Below are 15,504 nucleotides of genomic sequence, written 5' to 3'. Positions count from 1 at the left end.
AACCCTCAGGCCTCTAACCCCAGACCCCTCAGGCATCTAACCCTGACCCCTCAGGTCTCTAACCCAGAACCCTCAGGCCTCGAACTCCAGGCCCCTCAGGTCTCTAACCCCAGACCCCTCAGGACTCTAACCCCAGACCCCTAAGGCCTCTAACCCCAGGACCCGCAGGCATCTAACCCCAGACCCCTCAGGTGTCTAACCCCAGGCCCCTCAGGTCTCGAACCCCAGACCCCTCAGGCCTCTAACCCCAGACCCCTCAAGTTTCTAACCCCAGACCCCTCAGACATCTAACCCCAGACCCCTCAGGTCTCTAACCCCAGACCCCTCAGGCATCTAACCCCAGACCCCTCAGGCATCTAACCCCAGAACCCTCAGGTCTCTAACCCCAGACCCCTCAGGCCTCTAACCCCAGACCCCTCAGGCCTCTAACCCCAGGCCCCTCAGGTCTCTAACCCCAGACCCCTCAGGTCTCTAACCCAGACCCCTCAGGTCTAAAACCCCAGACCCCTCAGGTCCCTAACCCCAGACTCCTCAGGCCTCTAACCCCAGACCCCTCAGGCATCTAACCCCAGACCCCTCAGGTCTCTAACCCCAGACTCCTCAGGTCTCTAACCTCAGACCCCTCAGGTCTCTAATCACAGACCCCTCAGGTCTCTAACCCCAGACCCGTCAGGTCTCTAACCCCAGACCCCTCAGGTCTCTGACCCCAGACCCCTCAGGTCTCTAACCCCAGACCCCTCAGGTCTCTAACCCCAGAACCCTCAGGCATCTATCCCCAGGCTCCTCAGGCCTCTAACCCCAGACCACTCAGGTCTCTAACCCCAGACTCCCTCAGGCCTCTAACCCCAGACACCTCAGGCATCTAACCCCAGGCCCCTCCGGCATCTAACCCCAGGCCCCTCAGGCCTCTAAGCCCAGACCCCTCAGGTCTCTAACCCCAGACTCCCTCAGGTCTCTAACCCCTGGCACCTCAGGTCTCTAATCCCAGGCCCCTCTGGTCTCTAACCCCAGACCCCTCAGGCCTCTAACCCCAGACCCCTCAGGCATCTATCCCCAGAACCCTCAGGCCTCTAACCCGAGACCCCTCAGTTCTCTAACCCCAGACCCCTCAGGTCTCTGACCCCAGACCCCTCAGGTCACTAAACCCAGAACCCTCAGTCCTCTAACCCCAGGCCCCTCAGGTCACTAACTTCAGACCCCTCCGGCATCTAACCCCAGACATCCAGGTCTCTAACCCCAGACCACTCAGGCCTCTAACCCCAAGCCCCTCAGGTATCTAACCCCAGACCCCTCAGGCATCTAACCCCAGACCCCTCAGGTCTCTAACCCCAGACCCCACAGGTCTCTAACCCCTGGCACCTCAGGTCTCTAACCCCAGTCCCCCTAGGTCACTAACCCCAGACCCCTCAGGCATCTAACCCCAGACCCCTCAGGCATCTATCCCCAGAACCCTCAGGCCTCTAACCCGAGACCCCTCAGTTCTCTAACCCCAGACCCTCAGGTCTCTAACCCCAGATCCCTCAGGTCTCTAACCCCAGACCCCTCAGGCCTATAAGCCCAGACCCTCAGGCCTCTAACCCCAGACCCCTCAGGTCTCTAACACCAGACCCCTCAGGTCTCTAACCCCAGACCCCTCAGGCTTCCAACCCCAGAACCCTCAGGCCTCCAACCCCAGACCCCTCAGGCATCTAACCCCAGATCCCTCAGGTCTCTAACCCCAGACACCTCAGGCCTCTAACACCAGTGGCCTCAGGCCTCTAAACCCAGACCCCACAGGCATCCAACCCCAGACCCCTCAGGCATCTAACCCCAGACCCCTAAGGTCTCTAACCCCAGACCCCTCAGGCATCTAACCCCAGACCCCTCAGGCATCTGACCCCAGACCCCTCAGGCATCTGACCCCAGACCCCTCAGGTCTCTAACCCCAGACCCCTCAGGCCTCTAACCACAGACTCCTCAGGCATCTAACCCCAGACCCTCAGGTCTCTAACCCCAGACCCCTCAGGTCTCTACCCAGACGCCTCAGGTCTCTAACCCAAGACACCTCAGGTCTCTAACCCCAGACCCCTCAGGTCTCTAACCCCTGGCACCTCAGGTCTCTAACCCCAGGCCCCTCTGGTCTCTAACCCCAGACCCCTCAGGTCTCTAACCCCAGACCCCTCAGGCATCTGACCCCAGACCCCTCAGGTCTCTAACCCCTGGCACCTCAGGTCTCTAACCCCAGGCCCCTCTGGTCTCTAACCCCAGACCCCTCAGGTCTCTAACCCCAGACCCCTCAGGCATCTAACCCCAGACCCCTCAGGCATCTATCCCCAGAACCCTCAGGCCTCTAACCCGAGACCCCTCAGTTCTCTAACCCCAGACCCTCAGGTCTCTAACCCCAGACCCCTCAGGTCTCTAACCCCAGACCCCTCAGGCCTATAAGCCCAGACCCTCAGGCCTCTAACCCCAGACCCCTCAGGTCTCTAACACCAGACCCCTCAGGTCTCTAACCCCAGACTCCTCAGGCATCTAACCCCAGACCCTCAGGTCTCTAACCCCAGACCCCTCAGGTCTCTACCCAGACGCCTCAGGTCTCTAACCCAAGACACCTCAGGTCTCTAACCCCAGACCCCTCAGGTCTCTAACCCCTGGCACCTCAGGTCTCTAACCCCAGGCCCCTCTGGTCTCTAACCCCAGACCCCTCCGGTCTCTAACCCCAGACCCCTCAGGCATCTGACCCCAGTCCCCCTAGGTCACTAACCCCAGACCCCTCAGGCATCTATCCTCCAGAACCCTCAGACCTCTAACCCCAGACCCCTCAGTTCTCTACCCCAGACCCCTCAGGTCTCTGACCACAGACCCCTCAGGTCACTAACCCAAGAACCCTCAGGTCACTTACCTCAGACCCCTCCGGCATCTAACCCCAAACATCCAGGCCTCTAACCCCAGACTCCTCAGGCATCTAACCCCAGACCCCTCAGTTGTCTAACCTCTGACCCCTCAGGTCTCTGAACCCAGACCCCTCAGGTCTCTAACCCCAGACCCCTCAGGTCTCTAACCCCAGACCCCTCAGGTCTCTAACCCAGAACCTCAGGTCTCTAACCCCAGAACCCTCAGGCCTCTAACCCCAGACCCCTCAGGCATCTAACCCAGACCCCTCAGGTCTCTAACCCAGAACCCTCAGGCCTCGAACTCCAGGCCCCTCAGGTCTCTAACCCCAGACCCCTCAGGACTCTAACCCCAGACCCCTAAGGCCTCTAACCCCAGGACCCGCAGGCATCTAACCCCAGACCCCTCAGGTGTCTAACCCCAGGCCCCTCAGGTCTCGAACCCCAGACCCCTCAGGCCTCTAACCCCAGACCCCTCAAGTTTCTAACCCCAGACCCCTCAGACATCTAACCCCAGACCCCTCAGGTCTCTAACCCCAGACCCCTCAGGCATCTAACCCCAGACCCCTCAGGCATCTAACCCCAGAACCCTCAGGTCTCTAACCCCAGACCCCTCAGGCCTCTAACCCCAGGCCCCTCAGGTCTCTAACCCCAGACCCCTCAGGTCTCTAACCCAGACCCCTCAGGTCTAAAACCCCAGACCCCTCAGGTCCCTAACCCCAGACTCCTCAGGCCTCTAACCCCAGACCCCTCAGGCATCTAACCCCAGACCCCTCAGGTCTCTAACCCCAGACTCCTCAGGTCTCTAACCTCAGACCCCTCAGGTCTCTAATCACAGACCCCTCAGGTCTCTAACCCCAGACCCGTCAGGTCTCTAACCCCAGACCCCTCAGGTCTCTGACCCCAGACCCCTCAGGTCTCTAACCCCAGACCCCTCAGGTCTCTAACCCCAGAACCCTCAGGCATCTATCCCCAGGCTCCTCAGGCCTCTAACCCCAGACCACTCAGGTCTCTAACCCCAGACACCTCAGGCATCTAACCCCAGGCCCCTCCGGCATCTAACCCCAGGCCCCTCAGGCCTCTAAGCCCAGACCCCTCAGGTCTCTAACCCCAGACTCCCTCAGGTCTCTAACCCCTGGCACCTCAGGTCTCTAATCCCAGGCCCCTCTGGTCTCTAACCCCAGACCCCTCAGGCCTCTAACCCCAGACCCCTCAGGCATCTATCCCCAGAACCCTCAGGCCTCTAACCCGAGACCCCTCAGTTCTCTAACCCCAGACCCCTCAGGTCTCTGACCCCAGACCCCTCAGGTCACTAAACCCAGAACCCTCAGTCCTCTAACCCCAGGCCCCTCAGGTCACTAACTTCAGACCCCTCCGGCATCTAACCCCAGACATCCAGGTCTCTAACCCCAGACCACTCAGGCCTCTAACCCCAAGCCCCTCAGGTATCTAACCCCAGACCCCTCAGGCATCTAACCCCAGACCCCTCAGGTCTCTAACCCCAGACCCCTCAGGCCTCTAACCACAGATTCTCAGGCATCTAACCCCAGACCCCTCAGGCCTCTAACCCCAGACCCCTCAGGCCTCTAACCCAAGACCCCTCAGGTCACTAACCCAGACCCCTCAGGGATCTAACCCCAGACCCCTCAGGCATCTAACCCCAGACCCCTCAGGCCTCTAACCCCAGACACCTCAGGTCTCTAACCCCAGACCCCTCTGGCCTCTAACACCAGACCCGTCAGGCCTCTAACCCCAGACCCCTCAAGCATCTAACCCCAGACCCCTCAGGCATCTAACCCCAGACCCCTCAGGTCTCTAACCCCAGACCTTCAGGTCTCTATCCCCAGACCCCTCAGGCATCTAAACCCAGACCCCTCAGGTCTCTAACCCCAGACTCCTCAGTCCTCTAACCCCAGACTCCTCAGGTCTCTAACCCCAGACCCGTCAGGCCTCTAACCCAGGACCCCTCAGGCCTCTAACCCCAGACCCCTCAGGCATCTAACCCCAGACCACTCAGTCATCTAACCCCAGACCCCTCAGGTCTCTAACCCCAGACCCCTCAGGTCTCTGAACGCAGACCCCTCAGGTCTCTAACCCCAGACCCCTCAGGCATCTAACCCCAGACCCCTCAGGCCTCTAACCCCAGACCCCTCAGGTCTCTAACCCCAGACCCCTCAGGTCTCTAACCCAGACCCCTCAGGTCTAAAACCCCAGAACCCTCAGGTCACTAACCCCAGACTCCTCAGGACTCTAACCCCAGACTGCTCAGACATCTAACCCCAGACCCTCAGGTCTCTAACCCCCGACCCGTCAGGTCTCTACGCAGACCCCTCAGGTCTCTAACCCGAGACCCCTCAGGTCTCTGACCCCAGACCCCTCAGGCCTCTAACCCCAGACCCCTTAGGCCTCTAACCCCAGACCCCTCAGGCCTCTAACCCCAGACCCCTCAGGTATCTGACCCAAGACCCCTCAGGCCTCTGACCCCAGATCCCTCAGGTCACTAACCCCAGACCCCTCAGGCCTCTAACCCCAGAGCCCTCAGGCATCTAACACCAGACCCCTCAGGCATCTGACCCCAGACCCTTCAGGCATATAATCCCAGACCCCTCAGGTCTCTGACCCCAGACCCCTCAGGTCTCTAAGCCCAGACCCCTCAGGCATCTAACCCCAGACCCCTAAGGTCTCTAACCACAGACGCCTCAGGCATCTAACCCCAGACACCTCAGGTCTCTATCCCCAGACCCCTCAGGTCTCTAACCCCAGACCCCTCAGGCCTCTAACCCCAGACCCCACAGGGCTCTATCCCGAGACGCCTCAGGCCTCTAACCCCAGACCCCACAGGTCTCTAACACCAGACCCCTCAGGTCTCTAACCCCAGACCCCTCAGGTCTCTAACCCCAGACCCCTCAGGTCTCTAACCCCAGAACACTCAGGTCTATAACCCCAGACCCCTCAGGCATCTAACCCCAGACCCCTCAGGTCTCTAACCCCACACCCCACAGGTCTCTAACCCCAGACCCTCAGGCATCTAACCCCAGACCCCTCAGGTCTCTAACCCCAGACTTTCAGGTCTCTAACCCCAGATCCCTCAGGCATCTAAACCCAGACCCCTCAGGTCTCTAACCCCAGACCCCTCAGGCATCTAAACCCAGACTCCTCAGGCCTCTAACCCCAGATTCCTCAGGTCTCTAACCCCAGACCCCCTCAGGAATCTAACCCCAAACCCTCAGGTCTCTAACCCCAGACCCCTCAGGTCTCTAACACCAGACCCCTCAGGCCTCTAAACCCAGACCCCTCAGGCATCTAACCCCAGACCCCTCAGGTCTCTAACCCCAGACCACTCAGGTCTATAACCCCAGACCCTCAGGCATCTAACCCCAGACCCCTCAGGTCTCTAACCACAGGCCCCTCAGGTCTCTAACCCCAGGCCCCTCAGGTCTCTAACCCCAGACCCCTCAGGTCCCTAACCCCAGACCCCCTCAGGCCTCTAACCCCAGACCCCTCAGGCCTCTAACCCCAGAACCCTCAGGTATCTGACCCCAGACCGCTCAGGCCTCTAACCCCAGATCCCTCAGGTCACTAACCCCAGACCCCTCAGGTCTCTAACCCAGACCCCCTCAGGCCTCTAACCCCAGAGCCCTCAGGCATCTAACCCCAGACCCCTCAGGCATCTGACCCCAGACCCCTCACGTCTCTAACCCCAGACCCCTCAGGCATCTGAACCCAGAGCCCTCAGGTCTCTAACCCCAGACCCCTCAGGCATCTAACCCAAGACCCCTCAGGTCTCTAACCCAGACCCCTCAGGCATCTAAACCCATACCCCTCAGGCCTCTGACCCCAGACCCCTCATATCTCTGACACCAGACCCCTCACGCATCTAACCCCAGACCCCTCAGGTCTCTAACCCCAGACACCTCAGGCCTCTAACCCCAGACCCCTCAGGCATCTAACCCCAGACCCCTCAGGCCTCTGACCCCAGACCCCTCATATCTCTGACACCAGACCCCTCACGCATCTAACCCCAGACCCCTCAGGTCTCTAACCCCAGACACCTCAGGCCTCTAACCCCAGACCCCTCAGGCATCTAACCCCAGACCCCTCAGGTGTCTAACCCCAGGCCCCTCAGGTCTCTAACCCCAGACCCCTCAGGCCTCTAAGCCCAGACCCCTCAGGCATCTAACCCCAGACCCCTCAGGTCTCTAACCCCAGGCCCCTTCAGGCATCTAACCCCAGACCCCTCAGGTCTCTAACCCCAGACACCTCAGGCCTCTAACCCCAGACCCCTCAGGCATCTAACCCCAGACCCCTCAGGTGTCTAACCCCAGGCCCCTCAGGCATCTGACCCCAGACCCCTCAGGCCTCTAAGCCCAGACCCCTCAGGCATCTAACCCCAGACCCCTCAGGCATCTAACCCCAGGCCCCTCAGGCATTTAACCCCAGACCCCTCAGGCATCTCACCCCAGACCCCTCAGGCATCTAACCCCAGACACTTCAGGTCTCTAACCCCAGACCCCTCAGACATCTAACCCCAGACCCCTCAGGCATCTAACCGCAGACCCCTCAGGCCTGTAACCCCAGACCCCTTAGGTCTCTAACCACAGACACCTCAGGTCACTAACCCCACACCCTCAGGCATCTAACCCCAGACCCCTCAGGCATCTAACCCCAGATCCATCAGGCATCTAACACCAGAACCCTCACTTGTCTAACTCCAGGTCCCTCAGGTCTCTAATCCCAGACCCCTCAGACCTCTAACCCCAGACCCCTCAGGCATCTAACCCCAGACCCCTCAGGCCTCTATCCCCAGGCCCCTCAGGTCTCTAACCCCAGACCCCTCAGGCCTCTAACTAACCCCAGACTCCTCAGGTCTCTAAACCCACAACCCTCAGGCGTCTAACCCCAAGACCCCTCAGGTCTCTAACCCCAGACCCCTCAGGTCTCTAACCCCAGACCCCTCAGGCCTCTAACTAACCCCAGACTCCTCAGGTCTCTAAACCCACAACCCTCAGGCGTCTAACCCCAAGACCCCTCAGGTCTCTAACCCCAGACCCCTCAGGCCTCTAACCCCAGGCCCCTCAGGTCACTAACCCCAGACCCCCAGGCATCTAACCCCATACATCCAGGCCTCTAACCCCAGACCCCTCAGGCCTCTAACCCCAGACCCCTCAGGCCTCTAACCCCAGACCCCTCAGGCCTCTAACCCCAGACCCTCAGGTCTCTAACCCCAGACCCCTCAGGCATCTAACCCCAGACCCGTCAGGCCTCTAACCCCAGACCCCTCAGGCCTCTAACCCCAGACCCCTCAGGCCTCTAACCCCAGACCCTCAGGTCTCTAACCCCAGACCCCTCAGGCATCTAACCCCAGACCCGTCAGGCCTCTAACCCCAGACCCCTCAGGCCTCTAACCCCAGGCTCCTCAGGCATCTAACCCCAGACCCCTCAGGTCTCTAACCCCAGACCCCTCAGGCATCTAACCCCAGGCTCCTCAGGCATCTAACCCCAGACCCCCAGGCCTCTAACCCCAGACCCCCCAGGCCTCTGTCCCTCTCTCTAGCCTCTGTCCAGTCTTCTAACGGGTCCATTTGTTCTTTGTCAGCAGGCCTGAGCCCAACACCCTTCTACTCTGCCTCATCTTTTCACAGAACAGGGTTGTCTATGTCGAAATTAATAACTTTCAAAATAAAGGCTCTCCTGGTGTTTGCCCCAAGGAAGCACATCAAGGCTGCTTCGGTCACCACGCCAACCCTCTGGTCAGAAACCAGGCCAATATTTGTGCTTCCTGTGTGGCCCCACAGCTGCCCATGGCACCTTCCTCCAGGCAGAGAAATGGCCTGTGCTGGCAGCTACTCCTGGGAGCCAGTGGGCCTCGCTCCGGGGGCCACATACCGGGGCCTCTGACTCCTAGCGTGGAGAGGGGGCCTGGCTGGAGTGTCACAGGCATGGACAGTCAGACACCTGTCTGGCTGGAGCTCTCACTGCAGTCAGGAGCCGAGCAGCTTGCCAGGAGCACGAGAGGGTTGGCATGCATGTCAGCTGAGCCCACACAGCCTGCGGCAGGGTGCTGGGCTCTCGATATGGCGAGCGCCCCCAGGGCCCTGGGGAAGCATCCTTGAGGCTCCACCTTCCCCTTTCTCCAGCTCAGGCTCTGTGTGGAGATGGCCAGGCCTCCCATACGCCCCACGTCCCTGCCAGGCTGTTGGGTGGCCAGATGGTGACCCCACAGATAAACATTTGCAGAGTTATCTCATTCACACAGGGAAGTCTGGACTCCAGTCAAGCTCAGAGAATTAGCTGAGCAGATCCTTACACTGGTGGAGGGGGGAGGGAGCAAGGGAGAGAGGAACAGGGCGCAACCATGATGCTCTGACTCAGTAAGAGCCCGCGGGCCGTGCACAGTGCAGAAGAAAGCTCTGTGGGTGCGGGACTGCTTCTGTTTCTCCCCCAAAGTACAGAGAACTGAGCCAGGAAGCAGGGCCAGCAGTGCCATACATGCCATGGGGCCCCGGGCTGCCTGCCGGTGTGCCACCTCAGTGACTGAGGCCTGAGTCACACTTCCCAGGCCTCTGGCTGTGTCAGGCTGCAGGACGAGGGGAGCGGCCATACAGCGAGGAGGAGGAGGAGGAGGAGGAGGAGGAGGTCACGAGAGACGACAGGTCTCTATTCTCAGTGACTGAACGCGAGCGAGTCCGGGCTCTGAGATGATCAGATGGCCACTGGGCATCACCGTCTGGAGGCCAGTGCTCTCCAGGGCGGGCAGCCAGTGGCTCCCTCTCGGGGCACTTGACACGTGGGACCCGGTCCCCACGGAACGTCCAGGTCAGGGACCGGGGCACCTGCACCGCCGGGGTCCCGCTCACCAGGGAGCTGGACAGACGCAGGATGGAGCTGGACGGAGCCGCCCGGTCCCCTCCGGCCCGGGAGCTGCCACGGCAGATGTCTGATAACTTTACGGGAACAAGGAGGTGGTTGCATAACACGGCTGAGCTATTTTTGAACTTTGGAAAATGCTGACTGCTCTTTTTCAGGCGCCTTCTGCAAAACCAGGAATATTAAACCTAAGAGCACTGCCCCCCGGCCCCCGTTTTCTTTCCTGTGAGCCCCAGGACAAAGACGGGCCCAACACCATCCTTGCAACTGGGCCCCGCGCCCTGCCTGCCTCCCAGGGTGGAGACCACAGGCACCGTGTGAGGGTGTCCCGGTCCGGCCCAGCTAGTCCGCAGATGTCATGCGGGACCCGTGGAAGCCGTGCCCGGGGCCCTGGCTATCGGCTCCAGAAACCAGCAGGTGGGCCTGGTCTGCAGCAGGGGAGAGAGGAGTAGCATCCATCTTCCCACCATGCAGCGGGGCTCCTGTGAGCTGTGTCGTCTGGGTGCACAACACCAAAGCCCAAGCCGGGAGGGGCCAGGCAGTTGCCCATATGTGGGGACTGGGGTTCGAGCCCCCACTCCCAACCTGCAGGAGAAAGCGTCACAAGCAGTGAAGCAGGGCTGCAGGTCTCTCTCTCTCTCTCTCTCTCTCTCTCTCTCAAAATTTCTATCTGTCCTATCAAAATACAAAAAATAAAAAAGGAGGCTGCTGGGGACAGTGGATTCACCGTGCAGGCACCAAGTCCCAGCAATAACCCCAGTGGCAGTAAAAAAAAAGAGTCAGAAAACAGAAAGAAGCCCTCAACGCAGCTGAATGGAGCTCTGTGAATTTATGGCTTTTCTCTGAGAGACCGCTGGTAACAGCCCTGGGCTGACATGAACTTACCAGAGGCTGATACCCCGACCCCTGGCCCTAGAGAACATGGCCCTTATCACATTATCTCTGGACCTCACTGGGTCGGGCCGACTTTTTCAGACGCACGTACGCACGCACGCACGCGCGCACACACAGAAAGTGGAGAGACCCCGGCACCCAAGCCTCCCCACGCAGTAGACCGGCCCCAGCCTGGGCAGTCATACAGCAAGGCAGACCCCTGCCCAGGTGAGCCGTCCCCATGCCCAGGACTTCGCTTTTCACAAGAGAGCTTCTACTGGACAGGCTGATGGGCCAACTCAGCTGAAGATGCCAGCATGAGCTCTCTGCCTTCTCAGGCCCCACAGTGCCACCCTGACTGTCCCTCGAAGATGACTAAACAGGAGAAGAAATGCACAGCACAATAAAGTCAGCGGCCAAGGTGGGCACACTTGAGGCACACGTGGCCTCACAGATCCACACGGAACACACACAGCTGATGAGCACAGAACCCACGAGACACCGCGCGTCCCTTCAGAAGAACAGCACCGTCACGTGTCTGAGCTGCGGACGTGACACGCTCACGGCAGTGCCGCCGACACACCCAGAGAGGACGGGCCGAGCGGGACACCCACCGTCTGCACTTGGCTTCTCTCCAACTCAAGGCTGCGGAGGACAGCATCTGTATGGAGGAGCCCGAGCGGCTCGCACAGCCCCCGGGGCCCGGGGTGAGGGCGGGAGACACCCGGATGGAGGCTAGGCCCCGCTCTCTGTGAGGAGCAAGGATGCTGGGAGCTGCCGGAGGGACCCGGGACGGGCGTGGCTGGGTGGTCAGGTACAACTGCGCACGCCAGGCCGGGAGACAGCTCAGCAGGGCAGAGCACCAGACATGCAGGCCAGAGGTCCTGGGTTTGAAGACCAGCAGAGCTGAGCGGTGACGCTCTGGCCTCTCGTGAGAAATAAGCAGCCTCTAAGAAGGGATGTGTGCGTAGCCCGTGGCCCCCCGGTGCCGTCTCTGGAATGAGCTAGAGAACACTGGTACATGCTCCCATGGGCACGGGTAGGGAGACTCTCTCCGCAGTGCAGTCTCTGGGGGGAGCGAGAAACGGGAACTGGCTGCTGGGAACCAGTGTCTGCTGTGGGCTCACGGCTACAGGCCTGCGCCACCTCGTCCCCATACGCACCTGCGCCCCCCACGCACACACCGAGAGGAGAGAGGACAGATGCCAGAGATGGGAGGCCAGCAAACAGGGTCCAGGAGACGGCACAGGGGTTCTGCAAAAGTCTCTCCCACCTGAGACTCTGAGGCCACAGGTTCAGTCCCCAGCACCACCATCAGCCAGGGCTGAGCAGGGCTCTGGGCTCTCTCTGTATCTCTCCCTCATTAAAATAAAATAAAAGACCAAACGTATTTTTTAAAGAAGATAGACAAATAGCACATAAACAGACTTATCTCTAGGTTTCAAAAGTAAAATGTTGAATAAAAAAAAGAAATGAGAGGCGGACCCAGATGCAGACATACAGCCGTGGATGTAGGTGTGCAGGTGTGCACGTAAGCATGTGTGGGGTGTGCAGGTGTGGGGTGTGCAGGTGTGGGGTGCGCAGGTGTGGGGTGCGCAGGTGTGGGGTGCGCAGGTGTGGGGTGTACAGGTGTGGGGTGTGCAGGTGTGGGGTGTACAGGTATGGGGTATACAGGTGTGTGGGTGTACAGGTGTGGGGTGTACAGGTGTGCGTGTGCGCAGGTGTGGGGTGTGCAGGTGTGGGGTGTACAGGTGTGGGGTTTATAGGTGTGGGGTATACAGGTGTGGGGTGTGCAGGTGTGGGGTGTGCAGGTGTGGGGTGTACAGGTGTGGGGTGTACAGGTGTGGGGTGTGCAGGTGTGGGGTGTACAGGTGTGGGGTATACAGGTGTGCGTGTGTGCAGGTGTGGGGTGTGCAGGTGTGGGGTGTATGGGTGTGGGGTGTACAGGTGTGCGGGTGTGCAGGTGTGGGGTGTGCGGGTGTGCAGGTTTGGGGTGTACAGGTGTGTGGGTGTGCAGGTGTGGGGTGTACAGGTGTGGGTGTACAGGTGTGGGGTGTGCAGGTGTGGGGTGTACAGGTGTGGGGTGTGCAGGTGTTGGGTGTACAGGTGTGCGGGTGTGCGGGTGTACAGGTGTGCGTGTGTGCAGGTGTGGGGTGTACAGGTGTGGGGTGTACAGGTGTGCATGTATGCAGATGTGGGGTGTACAGGTGTGCAGGTGTGCAGGTGTGGGGTGTACAGGTGTGCGCAGGTGTGGGGTGTACAGGTGTGGGGTGTACAGGTGTGTGTGTGTGTGAAGTTGTGGGGTGTACAGGTGTGCGGGTGTGCAGGTGTGGGGTGTACAGGTGTGCGGGTGTGCATGTGTGAGGTGTGTGGGTGTGAGGCTGTACAGGTGCATAGGTATGAGCGGAGTGGAGAGAGAGAAGACTCAGGCCTACCTCCGCCCGTGGGCAGCGTGCTGTGCCCGGTGCCCTGACCCCTCTCGCCCACAGGCCCTCCCCGGTGCCGAGCCCACCACTGGCCCCGAGGGCGGCCCCTTACTGGTGCAAGGTGTGCGGCGGGCCGTCCTGCTTCTCGGCCTGCCCATAGCAGCCAGCCTTGGCCTCAGGGATGTAGGAGAAGCGGTCAAGCATGGCGGCCGCTGCGGTGGCCAAGATGCCCAGCCCGTCCCGGACGCGCGCCTCCAGACTGTAGTCCCAGTCATCGTAGGAGACGGAGATGAGGCCTGACGGGAACTCCGGGGGGATGAGCTCCGTGTTGCCCGACACCAGGCTGGGCACGAGCCAGAAGAAGTCGTAGCCGGTGAGGCCCAGGGCCCGCGCCTCACTGAGGATGAGCACGGCCTCCTCCTTGGAGCAATACAGCAGGACCACGGACGAGCGGATCTTCTTCAGCTGCACCTGCGTCCGCGTGTCCTCGAAGGCCGTGTCCAGTGTGATGACGTTCTGCATGTCCCAGCCCACGAAGCTGTTGTCCACCGTGGTCTTGACGAAGCTGATGAAGTCGCGGTAGCCGGGGAAGATGGTGGTGACCAGCGAGAAGACGTGCCAGTCGTAGTCCTGCATGATCTTCAGCATGACCGTGGCCTGCTGCTGGATGGACGCGCCAAACTGGAAGAAGGTGGACGTGGGGTCCTGTGGGGGCGAGAGGGAGAGCGGGACAGAGCGTGAGGAAGGTCCGGGCTGCGAGGAGGGTCCCCTGATCTGGGGCGCGGGGGTGGGGTGTCCGAGGCCTCCTGCCAGGCCCAGACACTCGAGCACCTACTAGGAGCAGCCCACAGCAGGGCTAGAGAGCCCAGGGAAGAGGCCCTGAACCACAGCCGGGGGCATATGCGCCCCCCCCCCAGCAAGGCCCCATACCCCCTTTTCCTCGAGGTTACCCCACCACCCCTACAGTCGAACAGTCCAGATAGAACAACCACACCCAACCCCCAGGCTCAGGACACCCCCAGGCTGACACACCCCAGGCTCAGGACACCCCAGGCTCAGGACGCCATCAGGATCAGGAAACCTCCAGGCTCAGGATGCCCCCCTAGGCTCAGGACACCCCCAGGCTCAGGACACCACCAGGCCCAGGACACCACCAGGCTCAGGACACCATCAGGCTCAGGACACCCCAGGCCAGGACACCCCAGACTCAGGACTCCTCCAGGCTCAGGATGCCCCCCTAGGCTCAGGACACCCCCAGGCTCAGGACACCACCAGGCCCAGGACACCACCAGGCTCAGGACACCATCAGGCTCAGGACACCCCAGGCTCAGGACACCCCAGGCCAGGAAACCCCAGACTCAGGACTCCTCCAGGCTCAGGATGCCCCCCTAGGCTCAGGACACCCGCAGGCTCAGGACACCACCAGGCCCAGGACACCACCAGGCTCAGGACACCATCAGGCTCAGGACACCCCAGGCTCAGGACACCCCAGGCTCAGGACTCCTCCAGGCTCATGACACCCCCAGGCTCAGAACACACCAAGGCCCAGGACACCCCAGGCTCAGGACACCCCCAGGTTAAGGACACACCAAGGCCCAGGACACCCCAGGCTCAAGACACCCCCAGGCTCAGGACACACCAAGGCCCAGGACACCCCAGGCTCAGGACACCCCAGGCTCATGACACCCCCAGGCCCAGGACACCTCAGGCTCAAGACACCCTCAGGCTCAGGACTCCCCCAGGCTGACACACCCCCAGGCCCAGGACCCCCCAGGCTCAGGACACCCCAGGCTCAGGACACCCCAGGCTCTGGATATCCCGAGGCTCAGGACTCCCCCAGGCCTAGGACACCCCAGGCTCAGGACACCCCAGGCTCAGGATACCCCAGGCTCTGGACATCCCGAGGCTCAGGACTCCCCCAGGCTCAGGACACCCTCAGGCTCAGGACACCCCACGCCTAGGACACTCAGGCTCACGACACTCCAGGCTCAGGACACCCCAGGCTCAGGACACCCTAGGCTCTGGACATCCCGAGGCCCAGGACTCCCCCAGGCTCAGGACACCCCAGGCTCAGGACACCCCAGGCTCAGGACACCCCAGGCTCAGGACACTCCAGGCTCAGGACACCCCAGGCTCTGGACATCCCGAGGCCCAGGACTCCCCCAGGCTCAGGACACCCCAGGCTCAGGACACCCCAGGCTCAGGACACCCCAGGCTCAGTACACTCCAGGCTCAGGACACTCCAGGCTCAGGACACTCCAGGCTCTGGACATCCCGAGGCCCAGGACTCCCCCAGGCTCAGGACACCCTCAGGCTCAGGACACCCCAGGCCTAGGACACTCAGGCTCACGACACTCCAGGCTCAGGACACCCCAGGCTCAGGACACTCCAGGCTCAGGATACCCCAGGCTCTGGACACCCCAGGCCTAGGACACCCCAGGCTCAGGACACCCCAGGCCTAGGACACT

General features: G+C 61.1%; 1 protein-coding gene across 2 annotated transcripts in view; it reads right to left on the bottom strand.

The window, feature by feature from the left end:
- GRIN2A (glutamate ionotropic receptor NMDA type subunit 2A) overlaps positions 1-15,504 on the bottom strand; it is a 157,024-nt gene that overhangs the window by 71,672 nt on the left and 69,848 nt on the right. Inside the window, exon 4 of one of the 2 annotated variants that reach the window (XM_060172384.1) lies at positions 13,149-13,741. In XM_060172384.1, the coding sequence (XP_060028367.1) occupies positions 13,149-13,741 (593 nt within the window). Of the gene's footprint in view, positions 1-13,148; positions 13,742-15,504 lie in introns of those variants that run through there. The other variant, XM_060172385.1, reaches the window with a different exon arrangement.

Source organism: Erinaceus europaeus, chromosome 15, assembly GCF_950295315.1.
Source record: "Erinaceus europaeus chromosome 15, mEriEur2.1, whole genome shotgun sequence".
NCBI lineage: Eukaryota > Metazoa > Chordata > Mammalia > Eulipotyphla > Erinaceidae > Erinaceus > Erinaceus europaeus.
This window is presented reverse-complemented; position numbering and strand designations above follow the sequence as displayed.